This window comes from Carya illinoinensis, chromosome 15, assembly GCF_018687715.1.
Source record: "Carya illinoinensis cultivar Pawnee chromosome 15, C.illinoinensisPawnee_v1, whole genome shotgun sequence".
Taxonomy (NCBI): Eukaryota; Viridiplantae; Streptophyta; class Magnoliopsida; order Fagales; family Juglandaceae; genus Carya; species Carya illinoinensis.
In genome coordinates this window covers 45,122,090-45,138,624 of record NC_056766.1, presented here as the reverse complement: position 1 = coordinate 45,138,624, position 16,535 = coordinate 45,122,090, and the positions used below count along the sequence as shown (strand labels likewise).

The 16,535-nt window shown below is 32.7% G+C and overlaps 1 protein-coding gene and 1 pseudogene across 1 annotated transcript; both read left to right on the top strand.

Annotated features, from left to right (window-relative positions):
* The first annotated feature begins 2,706 nt into the window (after nucleotides 1-2,706).
* Nucleotides 2,707-16,535, top strand: part of LOC122297538 — a 40,900-nt pseudogene continuing 27,071 nt past the window's right edge.
* On the top strand, nucleotides 2,734-3,249 carry LOC122297030 (toll/interleukin-1 receptor-like protein). The gene is made up of 2 exons (XM_043106818.1): nucleotides 2,734-3,046; nucleotides 3,170-3,249. The coding sequence occupies exons 1-2, from the start codon at nucleotides 2,734-2,736 to the stop codon at nucleotides 3,247-3,249; spliced, it is 393 nt and encodes a 130-aa protein (XP_042962752.1).

Below are 16,535 nucleotides of genomic sequence, written 5' to 3'. Positions count from 1 at the left end.
GGTGTTACATAAAAGTGCACCTAGACTTGTAACCTTTGTAAAACTGTACATAGTACATATGATACACCGGCAAAACAAGCCCATATGATACATAGTACATATGATACACCTAGGCCGCAAAACAACGGCCTCTTATGTCTTTTTGAGAAAGCTCTTCATCAATCTTTAAACGCCTTTTTTTATTTTTTATTTTTAAATCACAAACATGCATTACAAGTACACTTGGTATAGGGGTGTCAAATCGTGTTAACGGGTCGTGTTCGTGTCGTGTTAAATCGTGTTAACGGGTCATATAGGTCAACCCTAACCCGACCCGTTAAGCTTATCGTGTCAAAATCTCAAACCCTAACACGACCCATTAACATAACGGATCGTGTCGTGTCAACCCGTTTTGACCCATTAATAAATATTACGAAATATGTTTTTTTTTATAAGTAAACAAATAAATTAAGAAAATATTACGAAATAGATTAATACGACACAATACAACTCATTTTAAACTATTTATATAAATGGGTTGAATAGGCCTGAAATTAACCTTTTTAACCTGATTAAATTTAGCATAATTTTATATAAATGTTAAAATTACAATATCTATAAAAATTATAAAACTAATTATAAGTCCAAAACTATAATCCAAATAATAAAAATATCGAAATTGAAATTCTAACAATTTTATTTTTAAATATAAGAGTATAATTTTAACTTTAACTTTCTTAACGTGTCATAACGGGTCAAAACGGGTTAACCCGTTATCAACCCGTTAAGCAATCGTGTCTTAACGGGTCAACTCGTTTTGACCCGAACCCATTAAGGCTAAACCCTAACCCGCTATTATCGTGTCGTGTTCGTGTTGGGTTAACGGGTCGTGTGACATATTGCCACCCCTAACTTGGTAAACCAACTTGTTCCCATTTATATGGTTTAATTTTAAACTAAAGTCATTCTACTAATTAATTACCTGTATGAACTTTGATCTTTTGGAATTTCCTGACATGCATGGCATTAAAAATTTATCACAAATTGTTCCTTTTTAATCTTCCCACGCTAATAATATTGTTTCAAGTAAGAGTATAAATAAAAATCGAAAAATCAGCTTGGACCGGTTGGTTCAGTCTGAAATCAGTTATTTCATTTTAAAAACTAGTCAAATCTGGTCTGGAATCGATTTTAAGTTTTCCAATACCGAACTTGATCGTTTGACATATTATATATTTTATTAATTTTTAATATTATATATAATATATTTTATATTATATATAATATATTTTATATTATATATAATATATATAATTGTGTATGAAATAATATATTATAATTTATAACATAATATTTTAATCTTAAACATAAATATTTATTTGATCATATGTTTTAAATATAAATAATATATATTAAATATATTTTATCACCTAATACATTCTGAATATATTTCTTTTGATAAATACATTAGTAATTATAATATACTTAATAAATTTAAAATCGAAAAACCAGACTGGAATCGGTAAAATCAGAATTACCGGTTTAGAGAGGTAATCGGTACATAATCGGTTTTTTAAAATACAAAACCAGTATATACCAGTTCAGTTTTAAATTTTATTCAAAATCAGATCAGACCGGACCAAGGCACACGCATCTTAATGCTTTTGCGAAAGCTCTTTGTCAATATCTAAACCTATTTTAATTATCTTTTTCAAAGTACAAATTTAAATGAAGTTGCGTGGAAAGTTTGTTGATATGCCAAATTACAATTCCATTTACACGGTTTTGAATTGAAGTCCTTCTACTTAAATTAAACAAACGTCAAAATCAAACACCCATTAAGATTGATCTATTGAATTTCTTGTATCAACTTTAGACTTTTTGGATTTCTTGATGCAGGAGAATTGAAGATTTATGATCACATCAAAGGAAACGACGTTGGCCCAAAAAATTAAATATGAAGCTGTAGCAGTAGCTATGCATCAGTGAAGCTGGGAAGTACTTAAGTTTACAGCAAGATCGATGGAATTTATATAAATACAAGTCTTCTGCCGTATTCTTGTTTCTATTTTAGCTTTGCCGTTCTTGGGTGTGGTTTGTTTGTTTGTTTGTTTGTTTTTTTTTTTTTTTCAAAAAATATTATTTATACTTATAATTTTATCATGTGCATATAAATGATATATGTTACCTTGTCAACTATTAAAATTAATTAAATTAAATTAAATATTTAATACTTATAATATTATACTTAAAGTTATATATAAATATAGTATATATATATATATATATTTTTTTTTTAAATCTGGAAGCACTTTCACAATTTCGTACACTGATAAACTAATTACGTACATTGCTCTTTGATAGTTTGATAACTAGCTAACACGACTGCTACGTGTAAGTAATTGGAGAAAGTTCAACTAAAGTTTAGTGTATATGGAATTGACTGCATCTAACTTTCGTACACTACTATTTAGGTTAGGTTTGCATATAAAAATAGATGAATTAAGATGAAAATTAAAAGTAAAATAAAATATTATTATTATTTGAGAGTTAAAAAATTAAATTATTTATTAAATTTTATGTAGAAAATTGTAAAAATTATAATGATGAAATAAAATAAAAGTATTTCTCAATCTAAACTGAGTTGACGAATAGTGAATATTGCTACTACATACTTGTCTTTTTAAGGAGATTTTCATATCCAATATTTCTGTGCAGTGAGGAATAAGGAGAACACAGGGCATTACAAACACAATGACTTCTTCCATGTCCTTCCGTGCACTCTCTTCTTCCTCCTATTCTACTAATACCTCTCCGTGGCTTTACGATGCATTCTTGAGTTTTAGAGGAGAAGATACTCGCAATACTTTTATTGCCCATCTCCATCATGCTTTGCTTCAAAATGGCATCCACACCTACATAGATGAGGATGAGCTTCGAAGAGGTGATGAAATCTCACCTGCACTTCTCCAAGCCATTGAAAATTCACGTCTTTCAATTATCGTGCTCTCAGAAAACTATGCATCATCTACTTGGTGCTTGGATGAATTGCTCAACATTCTCAATTGTAAGGAAACAAAGCAACAAATAGTTTTGCCTATATTTTACCACGTAAATCCATAAGAAGTAAGAAATCAAAGAGGTAATTTTGGAAAAGCTTTGGCCGTATGTGTTGGAAAATTCAATGAAGATGTGAAGAAGGTGCAGAGGTGGAAGGCAGCCCTACAAGAAGTGGCTAATTTGGCTGGATACGAGTTGGAAAATGGGTAACTCTAACCACTCTTGTGCCTTTCATTGGAGATTTATTATTATTATTATTATCATCATCATCATCATCATCACACATCAGTACTTAAAGAAAAATAATTGACACTATTTATTTTTGGGCCATATAACCTAATAATTCGATTAATATGCTAAAAAAGAATAATGCTAGATATCGTCGTTGAATGTTCAAGCAACATGTAATTTTTTTGAAAAAGAGTATGGTCTATTATTAAAAAAGTATTTTTTTATGTAGATTCCATATTTACTTATTTTGTTCAAAAAGATTGTGCAGCACTTATGCATTGCACGACTACAAATATCATTTAAAAAAAAAAGTACTTTTGAAAATTGAAACAAATTTAAGAATGAATGTAAATGCTATCATGTGTAGAAATATGAATCTAACAAAAAGGAGAGAATTACTTGTGGTCAACGCTTGTGCGGATTGGGATTCTGTACCCTACAACCTACTACTTAATTTTTATTTTACTTTTGATTGTGAGAAAAAAACTTATTAGGTTGTTTTGCTTGTTTTTCATGTGAAAATTCCAGCTCATTAATTTATTTGTATGCAGAAATGAATCGAAATTCATCCGAGAAATCGTTCAAGAGGTCTCTAGAATAGTAAATTATTCATATCTATACGTTTCAAAATATCTAGTTGGGATGGAGTCTCGTGTGCAAGACATTGATTTGCTTTTAAGTATTGGGATGAATGACATACACATGATGGGAATATTTGGAGTTGGAGGAATTGGTAAGACAACTATTGCCAAAAGAATCTATAACTCAATTTTTTTACAATTTGATGGTCATTGTTTCTTGAAAAATGTTAGAGAAACTTCAAACCAAGTGGGTGGTCTCGTGCAAATGCAGAATACACTTCTTAATGAAATTCTAAAAGCCTCTAAATGTTTTGATGTTGGTAATGTTGATAGAGGAGTTTATGAGTTAAAGCGCAGGCTTTGCTCTAGAAGGGTTCTCTTAATTCTTGATGATGTGGATGAGTTAGTCCAGTTAGAAACATTAGCTGGAGATCGTGACTGGTTTGGTTTAGGAAGTAGAATCATCGTAACTACAAGAGATTAGAATTTATTAAATAACCATAAGGTTGATTCAAAATATGAAGTAAAGAAATTGGACCATAATGAAGTTCTCGAGCTTTTTAGTTGGCATGCTTTTGAGGAAAACAAGCCGATTGAAGATTATGTGGAACTCTCTAACCAAGTAATACAATATGCTGAGGGTCTTCCACTAGCTTTAACAGTGCTAGGCTCAGATCTAAGGGGTCAGAGTATAAATCAATGGAGAAGTGTATTGGATAAGTACAAAAGAATTCCTAGTAAAAATATTCAAGAAGTACTCTGTTTAAGTTACGATGGATTGGATGATAATGAGAAGGAGATTTTTCTCGATATTGCCTTTTTTTTCAAAGGACAACACCTGGATTATGTCGTTAAAATATTAGATAGCTGTGGTTTCTCTCCAGACAATGGTATCAAAAGGCTTATAGAGAAGTGTCTCATTACAATTACTATTCACAATACATTGTGGATGCATGACTTGCTACAAGATATGGGCAGAAAAATTGTTCGAAAGGAATCATGCAAAGAACCAGGCGCTCGTAGTAGATTATGGTTTCATGAAGATGTTCGCTATGTACTAGAGGAAAATGCAGTAAGTTCTTAGATTAAAAGCTTTTTTAATTGAACATTTTTTACTAGTGAAACTATCTAGCTTGAAAAGTATTGAATTTCTTTTCATGAAAAATGGCAAAGAACTGTATATTAAATAAAATATCATATATGTTTCGAAAGATAGTGTGCTCATTTTTATTTTTTATTTTATATTTCCAACTTAAAGTAATGTATTTAACTAATTAGGGGGAATCATTAAATCATCATACTTAAATGTCCTTATATATATATATAATCATCCCTTTTCAAAGACAAGAATGAGTTTTTTTTTTTTTTAGTCATGAGTATATTGCCTTGTCTTATATGAATGAATAGTTAATAATGACAAGTAAATTTGACAAAAGACTCGTTTTGAAGGTGATTAAATTCTTTTGGATAATAATGGATATTATAATTTTAATAAGTGCTTATAAAGAAAGACTTTAATGATTTGAATTTACTTGCACTCTTATGAATTGTCTCATTAGGGAACAAACAATTTTGAGGGAATAAAAGTGGATCTGCCCGAGGGTCATGATCATGACATGATACGCTTGAGTCCCAAAGCGTTTGCAAAGATGAAAAGACTCAGATTTTTTATAAGCCATAATGCACGCTTTTCTGGAAGATCACTTGATTATCTTTCTAATGAATTTCGGGTTCTTGATTGGTCAAACTGTCCTTTACAATCTTTTCCATCCAATTTCCGTGGAGAGAAGCTCATTGACTTTAAAATGTATAGAGGCCGCATCAAGGAGATTAGCGGCCAATTTAAGGTACAATTATTACTATCAATATTTCCTTTCTTTAAACCCATGTGATCATGTGAACCTCAGGGTTAATATACATATTTGTTGTTTTTCAACAGAGCTTGACCGTAATGGAATTTTCTGAGTGTAAGTTCTTAACCAAAATTCCAGATCTTTCGAGTTGCTCAAATTTAAAGGAATTGCATATTTCTAAGTGTAAAAATTTAGTAAAAGTTCATGATTCTATTGGATTCCTGGAAAAGCTTGTTCGTTTGAGTCTTAATGACTGCTCCAGCCTGAAGAGTTTTCCAAGGTGTCTAAAGTTGAGATCTCTAGAAGATTTTGTACTTTGGCATTGCAAAAAACTTCGAAACTTTCCAGAAATCAAGTGTAAAATGGAACGTTTAAGTTGCATCATATTACTCTTCACTGCAATAAAAGAATTACCTTCATCCATTGGGTGCCTCACTCCTGCACTTAATGCGTTATGTCTGAGAAGTTGCACAAAACTTATGCATCTCCCCAGTAGCATTCACCACTTGCAAAATCTAAAGGAGTCCTGTCTCGGTGACTGTATAAATGTTGAAATAGAAGAATTGGCTTCATCCATTAATGGATGCTTCACTGGGATTGAAGAGTTATCTACAGAAGACTACATGAACCCAATGCGTCTCCCAATTAGCATTTCTCACTTGCAACATCTAAAGATTCTTTATCTCGATAATTATAGAAATCTTGCAATAGAAGAAATACGTTCATCCATTGGGCACCTCACTGGGCTTAAAAAGTTACACCCAACAACATCCAAAATGATTAAGAGGTTTGAACTAGAATCCAGTGATGAATTACTTCTGTCGTCGCTTTATTGGTACCTTGACGACTCTTCATTTTATTGCTCATCCACTTTGCAAGAGTTAGATCTATCTTGGAGTGCTATTGTCAGCCTTCCTCCAAGCATCAAAAGATTTGTTGAATTGAGGATTCTCAGATTGTTGCATTGCGAGAAACTTCAAGAAATTCTACATATTCCACCAAATATACAAGAGCTATATGCTAGTGAGTGTTTCTCCTTGGAAAGATTCCCAGAAGTATCAACAAAATTTCAATTCCATACATCATGTGGCTTGCGAGACCTAAGATGGATTGATTTGTCCGGTTGCCATAAATTGCTTGCAAATATCGGGAGTCAGGTGCCAAATCCTTTAGTTGTTGAGGTATGTCTCTATTTCTCTCTATTTTTTTTTATAGGTGTTTGTGTTTGCAGATTGCCTTGTGCTTGTGAAAATATGTGATACATGTTTGACAGGAACATATTCAGGACTATTCATGTGGTATTATATTTCCTGGGAATAAGATTCCAGATTGGTTTAGCCATACTAAGGAGCCTTCAAATAGAGATTAGTGTGAATTGGATATTTGTGGGCCCTTGTATTTGGATGAAATCATAGGTATTTTTTTCTGTGCTGTTCTTCGATCCAACCCGGATGACTCCCCCTCCGGTATTCGTGTTTCTATAAATGGTAACATGCTGGTAGAAGCAAATTTTGAATTATTAGGAGACTGCGATCATGTATATCTAAATTACTCATTTCCTGAATGTATCGAGCAATGGCAACAGTACCCAACAGGAGACAATTTGAGGTTTATATTTGATAGCAATGAAGAAGCTGTAGTGATGTTTAAAAGTTGCGGAGTTCACATAATCTATAAGCATGAAGAGAATGAGAGTTTAACAGTTGGGGAGTGCTCAGTAGATTCATCGAGTGGTATCCAACTTTGTAAGAGACATCGAGATATTGATGAAGACCACAACTTGGAATTCAACAGGTATCCACAACAAAAGAGGCACTCTCAAAACTTGACAAGTGTTGATAGTGATTTCACAGAAGCAGAAGAAGGCTCTGAGGGAAGTTTAAAAGAAGAAAAAGTACCTGTCTCTCGATCTGCGTCCCAAGAAGGCAAGGGCAATTCGGAGAAGGCTTACTAGGCACCAGGTCAGTGTCTTTGCATTGATAAAATTCCCCAGTTTGTTTTTTTTTATTGGATTAATTTTATTGGATTGGTTTCATGATATTAATGGCGTGTACAAGGATTTTACACTGGCGGTGCAAAAGGGTTTCTCAAATGTCAAAGAAGTATGTGGCTCATATCAAGTGAAACACATCTTACAGAGAAAGTAGGCTGATGCCGGAAGTGGAGCGAGGGGAGCGTAGTATAAATACATATGATGTAACCCTACTTTGACATAGTGAAATTCAACATCCACTTGCTCCTATAGATATAGGCTTTATGTTGAACTACGTTAAACTCGTGCATTTTTATTACTTTCTCTCTCTTTGTTTTTCCATACTAGCCATCTTAAATGCTGCACGTTTCACAACAGTGTTGTTCGTGATATGGTTGTGTGGTTGGTGTTGCCCCATCCATCCACTTGCAGCATGCTTTTTTACTCCATTGATAATTCTTTATGCATCCCTTTCAAAAATTACTCTATGTAAGTTAATGTAACTGTAGATCTCTACATGTTTCCATTGCCTTCCACATAGCATGCATTTTTTTTCCCCTAAGCAAGTGAGTAAACTTCATTAAAAAAGTGTATAAAAGATGATACATGAGGAAGTGGTAGGATTCCCAAATAAACGCTCCAGAACAATAACAATAGTGCAAAGAGGTGGATAAAAAAAAAAAAAAAAGGTTTTAGCGACTAATTTCTTGGTCTTCACCCAAGTCCTATCAAGAGGATACTGTCTTAAAAGAATGTAATAAGACGTTCGCAAAAAGTTGCTAATAGCTTCGCTAGAAGCAGTGAGAGTGGCGGGTATACTGTTGTTTGTTGTCTTGATGTGATTTTTAGAGAGATCCACAATTCTATCTTTGAGATCATTGGTTAGGGAAAGTATAACATATACTAGGAAGCACGACATCAAGTGGGCTGATCTCCGGCCAATAATCATCCACGTAGCATGCACTTGCTTAAACTAACTCAACAAAATTATATTGGGATATTAATTTGGATTAATTAATTCCGTTTCTTGTATTCCTTGGCACTACACAAAATTATATTATTCTTTCATCCAAACAGACATGATGGATTAAATGATGGGTTTTTGACTCTCTATACTAAAACCGTAATTAATTAATTAGCAGTACTATTAATAATCCTATCAACCAAATGCACAACTCATGATGACAAAATTATAAGTTAATGCACATACCTAATATCGACTTAATTTTTTCACTGGATACAAATTTTCCATTCACTCCGAATTCGGAGTGAATGGAAAATATTGATTCGAATTAATTAACTTCGAATTAATTAATTCGGAGTTAATTAATTTGAATTAATTAATATTGATGTTGCTTGAAGTATATATATATATATATATATATGTTAATAGTTTGAAAATATATATCTTTTGTCAAAGCTTTGCAGGCGAATTCTACTTATGATCAATTGGCTGAAGGAGTTGAATTCGAGGTTAGAATTTGGAGAGCAAACGAAACCATAACTTGTACGTGTTCTTTGATGCCGATTGGTTTATATAATCATATCTGCCGAAAGACGTTAAAATTATTCAACATCTGCCTAGGGAGGGAGGGAAACTTCGGATCCATGCATACATGACCATACGTGTGCGAAGGAAGTGTAGTGATCAAGTTGCGTGGGAAGTTTTTGGGTAAGCCAACTTGCAATACCATTTAATTTACACGGTTTTGAATTTAAGTTCTTCCACGTAAATTAAAACGTCAAAATCAAACACCCATTACGATTGATCTATTGAATTTCTTGTATAACTTTAGACTTTTGGGATTTCTTGACGCAGGAGAATTGAAGGATTTATGATCACATCAAAGGAAACGACGTTGGCCCAAAAAATTAAATATGAAGCTGTAGCAGTAGCTAGGCATCAGTGAAGGGAAGTACTTAAGTTTACAGCAAGATCGATGGAATTTATATAAATATAAGTATTCTGCCGTATTCTTGTTTCTATTTTAGCGTTGCCGTTCTTGGGTGTGGTTTGTTTGTTTGTTTTTGTTTTGTTTTTGTTTTCTTTTTCTTTTCTTTTCTGAAAAATATTATTTATACTTATAGTTTTATCATGTGCATATAAATGATATATGTTACCTTGTCAACTATTAAAATTAATTATAAACATTTTAAAATTAAAATTAATTAACTTAAATTAAATATTTAATACTTATAATATTATACGTAAAATTATATATACATATATATAGCATAATTTTTTTTTTTAAAAAAAAAATCTGTAACCAATTCGAAGGCAATGTTCTTGATGGTTTTGGCAAACACCAGAAACTGAAGAAATCCCTAATGCAGAGAAGAAAATTCCCTTCCGGCGTCCAGCATGAGTCGTTGTGGGCATTGCTTTTGTTCGTCATCGGCACTCACTTTTGTTTGTCGTGTAGGATCGGGCGTGAGATGGAGAGAAAGAGGGTGGAGAGAAGATGCAAGAAATGAAATAGAGGGTGAAGGAGGTGGAAACCAGGAAATAAAAAGACTGATCGGGTGTATGTGGATTCAAAATTAGTCTTCCTAGAGGGTCTACATGCCCCCTATCATTGGCTATTGCAAAAATACCTTTAACACCCATCCGGCCCGAAGCTTTTCTCTTTATAAAATCTCCAACTTTAACCTACGTCTCCCCTTCCCCTACCACCGTTCTACTTATTTTTAATATAATGATAATATTTTCCACTTAATAATTAAAAATATTTTAATAACTGATTGGGCCCAACTCTTTATCAAATTTTCAAAAATCTAAAACCATCTTATCTTATCCCATCTCATTATATAAATACATATTGTTTTTACAAATTATCTTATTTGATCTTAATTCAAAAATCTTATTACTATTTAAAATATCTCATTTTATTTTATCTCATCTAAACTGTGTAACCAAACGAGCGATAATTTGTTAAAGGCAACTACAACGACTATTTTACTATTTAGCCCAAATTATATATGAAACTAAAATTGAAAAAAAAAAAAAACCAAACTTTTTTTTATCTCTAAACAAGTCTCGAGTCTTGGACAACTACTAATTACGAAATCCAAACAAATAACCATTTAAGTAGTTTTTTGCCTTTTTTATATAAAAATAAAAATAATAATTTTGATCCCCCCCACCCACCAAACTTGACTACCTAGTTTCGTACAGTAGGCATCTTTTGAGAAAACTCTTTGTAAATATCCAAACCTATTTTAATTATCTTTTTTAAGTATAAATTTCAATGTAGTTGGAGCTAAGAACAAGATTGGTTTTATTAATGGAGACATTAAGAAGCCTACAAGTCTGGATGATCTTCTCATGGAAGCTTGGGAACACTGCAATGATGTGGTAGTGTCCTGGATTCACAACTCTGTAAGTAACTCAGTGAAACCAAGCTTAGCTTTCATTGATGATGCTTATGCCATTTGGAATGAGTTGCAATACAGATTGTCACAACAAAATGGACCACATATTTTTCAATTAAAGAAATCCTTGGCAAGTCTTTCACAAGGGGATGAATCAGTAAGCATTTATTTTGGAAAACTTAAAACTATTTGGGATGAACTCATTTTGTATGATCCTATGCCTGATGTAACTGTGGTCAATTGAAAATTCTAAGGGACAGATATCAAAGGGATTGTGTTATGCAATTTCTTATGGGCCTAAGTGACTGTTACTCTAATACTAGGAATTAGATTATGTTGATTGATCCGATGCCTGCATCGAACAAAGTTTTTTTAATGATTCAATAGCAGGAGAAGCAACACTAGATGATTTATGGCACTCCTTCTCCTGACCTTATGCCTATGCTTACTAAGAAAAATTTTGGCACCTTCAAACCTGGTGATAGGCGTGAGAGGTCCTATTGCACACATTGTAGGATATCAGGACATGTTTTGGAGACCTGTTTAAAGGCTGGGAATGTCGAGGCTCCTGTGTGTAATCACTGCCACATGAGTGTACATATGGTAGACAAATGCTATAAGTTGCATGGGTATCCACCAGGGCATAAGCTGTATGACAAAGGAAAGGGACCTAGTGTTTTTGTTGCTCAGTCTGACACCCCAATTGCAGCAAATCAGAATGAAAACAATGAGGTGGCACTGACCAAGGGTCAATATCAACAACTCCTTACTTTGCTACAGCGAAAGGATCACTCATCAGCTACACCTTCTGCAGGGATCACTCATCAGCTACACCTTCAACTATTAAAATTAATTATAAAGATTTTAAAATTAAAATTAATTAAATTAAATTAAATATTTAATACTTATAATATTATACTTAAAGTTATACATAAATATAGTGTATATATATATATATTTTTAAAATCTGGAAGCACTTTCACAATTTTGTACACTGATAAACTAATTACGTACACTGCAACGTGTAAGTAATTGGAGAAAGTTCAACTAAAGTTTAGGGTATATGGAATTGACTGCATCTAACTTTCGTACACTACTATTTAGGTTAGGTTTGTATATAGAGATAAGATGAATTAAGATGAAAATTAAAAGTAAAATAAAATATTATTATTATTTGAGAGTTAAAAAATTAAATTATTTATTATATTTTATGTAGAAAATTATAAAAATTATAATGATGAAATAAAATAAAAGTATTTCTCAATCTAAACTGAGTTGACGAATAGTGAATATTGCTACTACATACTTGTCTTTTTAAGGAGAGCTCCATATCCAATATTTCTGTGCAGTGAGGAATAAGGAGAACACAGGGCATTACAAACACAATGAATTCTTCTATGTCCTTCCGTGCACTCTCTTCTTCCTCCTATTCTACTAATTCCTCTCCGTGGCTTTACGATGCATTCTTGAGTTTTAGAGGAGAAGATACTCGCAATACATTTATTGCCTATCTCCATCATGCTTTGCTTCAAAATGGCATCCACACCTACATAGATGAGGATGAGCTTCGAAGAGGTGATGAAATCTCACCTGCACTTCTCCAAGCCATTGAAAATTCACGACTTTCAATTATCGTGCTCTCAGAAAACTATGCATCATCTACTTGGTGCTTGGATGAATTGCTCAACATTCTCAATTGTAAGGAAACAAAGCAACAAATAGTTTTGCCTATATTTTACCACGTAAATCCATAAGAAGTAAGAAATCAAAGAGGTAATTTTGGAGAAGCTTTGGCCGTATGTGTAGGAAAATTCAATGAAGATGTGAAGAAGGTGCAGAGGTGGAAGGCAGCCCTATAAGAAGTGGCTAATTTGGCTGGATACGAGTTGGAAAATGGGTATAACTCTAACCACTCTTGTACCTTTCATTGGAGATTTATTATTATTATTATTATTATTATTATTATTATTATTATTATTATTATCATCATCATCATCATCATCATCACACATCAGTACTTAAAGAAAAATAATTGACACTATTTATTTTTGGGCCATATAACCTAATAATTCGATTAATATGCGAAAAAAGAATAATGCTAGATATCGTCGTTGAATGTTCAAGCAACACGTAATTTTTTTGAAAAAGAGTATGGTCTATTATTAAAAAAATATTTTTTTATATAGATTCCGTATTTACTTATTTTGTTCAAAACGATTGTGCGGCACTTATGCATTGCACGACTATAAATATCATTTAAAAAAAAAAGTACTTTTGAAAATTGAAACAAATTTAAGAATGAATGTAAATGCTATCATGTGTAAAAATATGAATCTAACAAAAAGGAGAGAATTACTTGTGGTCAACGCTTGTGCGGATTGGGATTCTGTACCCTACAACCTACTACTTAATTTTTATTTTACTTTTGATTGTGAGAAAAAAACTTATTAGGTTGTTTTGCTTGTTTTTCATGTGAAAATTCCAACTCATTAATTTATTTGTATGCAGAAATGAATCGAAATTCATTCGAAAAATCGTTCAAGAGGTCTCTAGAATAGTAAATTATTCATATCTATACGTTTCAAAATATCTAGTTGGGGTGGAGTCTCGTGTGCAAGACATTGATTTGCTTTTAAGTATCGGGATGAATGACATACGCATGGTGGGAATATTTGGAGTTGGAGGAATTGGTAAGACAACTATTGCCAAAAGAATCTATAATTCAATTTTTTTACAATTTGATGGTCATTGTTTCTTGAAAAATGTTAGAGAAACTTCAAACCAAGTGGGTGGTCTCGTGCAAATGCAGAATACACTTCTTAATGAGATTCTAAAAGCCTCTAAATGTTTTGATGTTGGTAATGTTGATAGAGGAGTTTATGAGTTAAAGCGCAGGCTTTGCTCTAGAAGGGTTCTCTTAATTCTTGATGATGTGGATGAGTTAGTCCAATTAGAAACATTAGCTGGAGATCGTGATTGGTTTGGTTTAGGAAGTAGAATCATCGTAACTTCTAGAGATCAGAATTTATTAAATAACCATAAGGTTGATTCAAAATATGAAGTAAAGAGATTGGACCATAATGAAGCTCTCGATCTTTTTAGTTGGCATGTTTTTGAGGAAAACAAACCTATTGAAGATTATGTGGAACTCTCTAACCAAGTAATACAATATGCTGAGGGTCTTCCACTAGCTTTAACAGTGCTAGGCTCAGATCTAAGGGGTCAGAGTATAAATCAATGGAGAAGTGTATTGGATAAGTACAAAAGAATTCCTAGCAAAAATATTCAAGAAGTACTCTGTATAAGTTACGATGGATTGGATGATAATGAGAAAGAGATTTTTCTCGATCTTGCCTTTTTTTTCAAAGGACAACACCTGGATTATGTGGTTAAAATATTAGATAGCTGTGGTTTCTCTCCAGACAATGGTATCAAAAGGCTTATAGATAAGTGTCTCATTACAATTACTATTCACAATACATTGTGGATGCATGACTTGCTACAAGATATGGGCAGAGAAATTGTTCGAAAGGAATCATGCAAAGAACTAGGCGCTCGTAGTAGATTATGGTTTCATGAAGATGTTCGCTATGTACTAGAGGAAAATGCAGTAAGTTCTTAGATTAAAAGCTTTTTTAATTGAACATTTTTTACTAGTGAAACTACCTAGCTTGAAAAGTATTGAATTTCTTTTCATAAAAAATGGCAAAGAACTGTATATTAAATAAAATATCATATATGTTTCGAAAGATATTGTGCTCATTTTTATTTTTTATTTTATATTTCCAACTTAAAGTAATGTATTTAACTAATTAGGGGGAATCATTAAATCATCATACTTAAATGTCCTTATATATATATATAATCATCCCTTTTCAAAGACAAGAATGAGTTTTTTTTTTTTTAATCATGAGTATATTGCCTTGTCTTATATGAATGAATAGTTAATAATGACAAGTAAATTTGACAAAAGACTCGTTTTGAAGGTGATTAAATTCTTTTGGATAATAATGGATATTATAATTTTAATAAGTGCTTATAAAGAAAGACTTTAATGATTTGATTTTACTTGCACTCTTATGAATTGTCTCATTAGGGAACAAACAATGTTGAGGGAATAAAAGTGGATCTGCCCGAGGGTCATGATCATGACATGATATGCTTGAGTCCCAAAGCGTTTGCAAAGATGAAAAGACTCAGATTTTTTATAAGCCATAATGCACGCTTTTCTGGAAGATCACTTGATTATCTTTCTAATGAATTACGGGTTCTTGATTGGTCAAACTGTCCTTTACAATCTTTTCCATCCAATTTCAGTGGAGAGAAGCTCATTGACTTTAAAATGTATAGAGGCCGCATCAAGGAGATTAGTGGCCAATTTAAGGTACAATTATTACTATCAATATTTCCTTTCTTTAAACCCATGTGATCATGTGAACCTCAGGGTTAATATACATGTTTGTTGTTTTTCAACAGAGCTTGACCGTAATGGAATTTTCTGAGTGTAAGTTCTTAACCAAAATTTCAAATCTTTCAAGTTGCTCAAATTTAAAGGAATTGCATATTTCTAAGTGTAAAAATTTAGTCAAAGTTCATGATTCTGTTGGATTCCTGGAAAAGCTTGTTCGTTTGAGTCTTAATGACTGCTCCAGCCTGAAGAGTTTTCCAAGGTGTCTAAAGTTGAGATCTCTAGAAGATTTTGTACTTTGGCACTGCAAAAAACTTCGAAACTTTCTAGAAATCAAGTGTAAAATGGAAGGTTTAAGTAGCATCATATTAGTTGGCACTGCAATAAAAGAATTACCTTCATCCATTGGGTGCCTCACTCCTGCACTTAATGCGTTATGTTTGAGAAGTTGCACAAAACTTATGCATATCCCCAGTAGCATTCACCACTTGCAAAATCTAAAGGAGTCCCGTCTCGGTATAAATGTTGAAATAGAAGAATTGGCTTCATCCATTAATGGATGCTTCACTGGGATTGAAGAGTTATCTACAGACGACTGCATGAACCCAATGCGTCTCCCAATTAGCATTTCTCATTTGCAACATCTAAAGATTCTTTATCTCAATAATTATAGAAATCTTGCAATAGAAGAAATACGTTCATCCATTGGGCACCTCACTGGGCTTAAAAAGTTACACCTAACAACATCCAAAACGATTAAGAGGTTTGAACCAGAATCCAGTGATGAATTACTTCTATCGTCGCTTTATTGGTACCTTGACGAGTCTTCATTTTATTGCTCATCCACTTTGCAAGAGTTAGATCTATCTTGGAGTGCTATTGTCAGCCTTCCTCCGAGCATCAAAAGATTTGTTGAATTGAGGATTCTCAGATTGTGGCATTGTGAGAAACTTCAAGAAATTATACATATTCCACCAAATATACAAGAGCTATATGCTAGTGAGTGTTTCTCCTTGGAAAGATTCCCAGAAGTATCAACAAAATTTCAATTCCATACATCATGTGGCTTGCGAGACCTA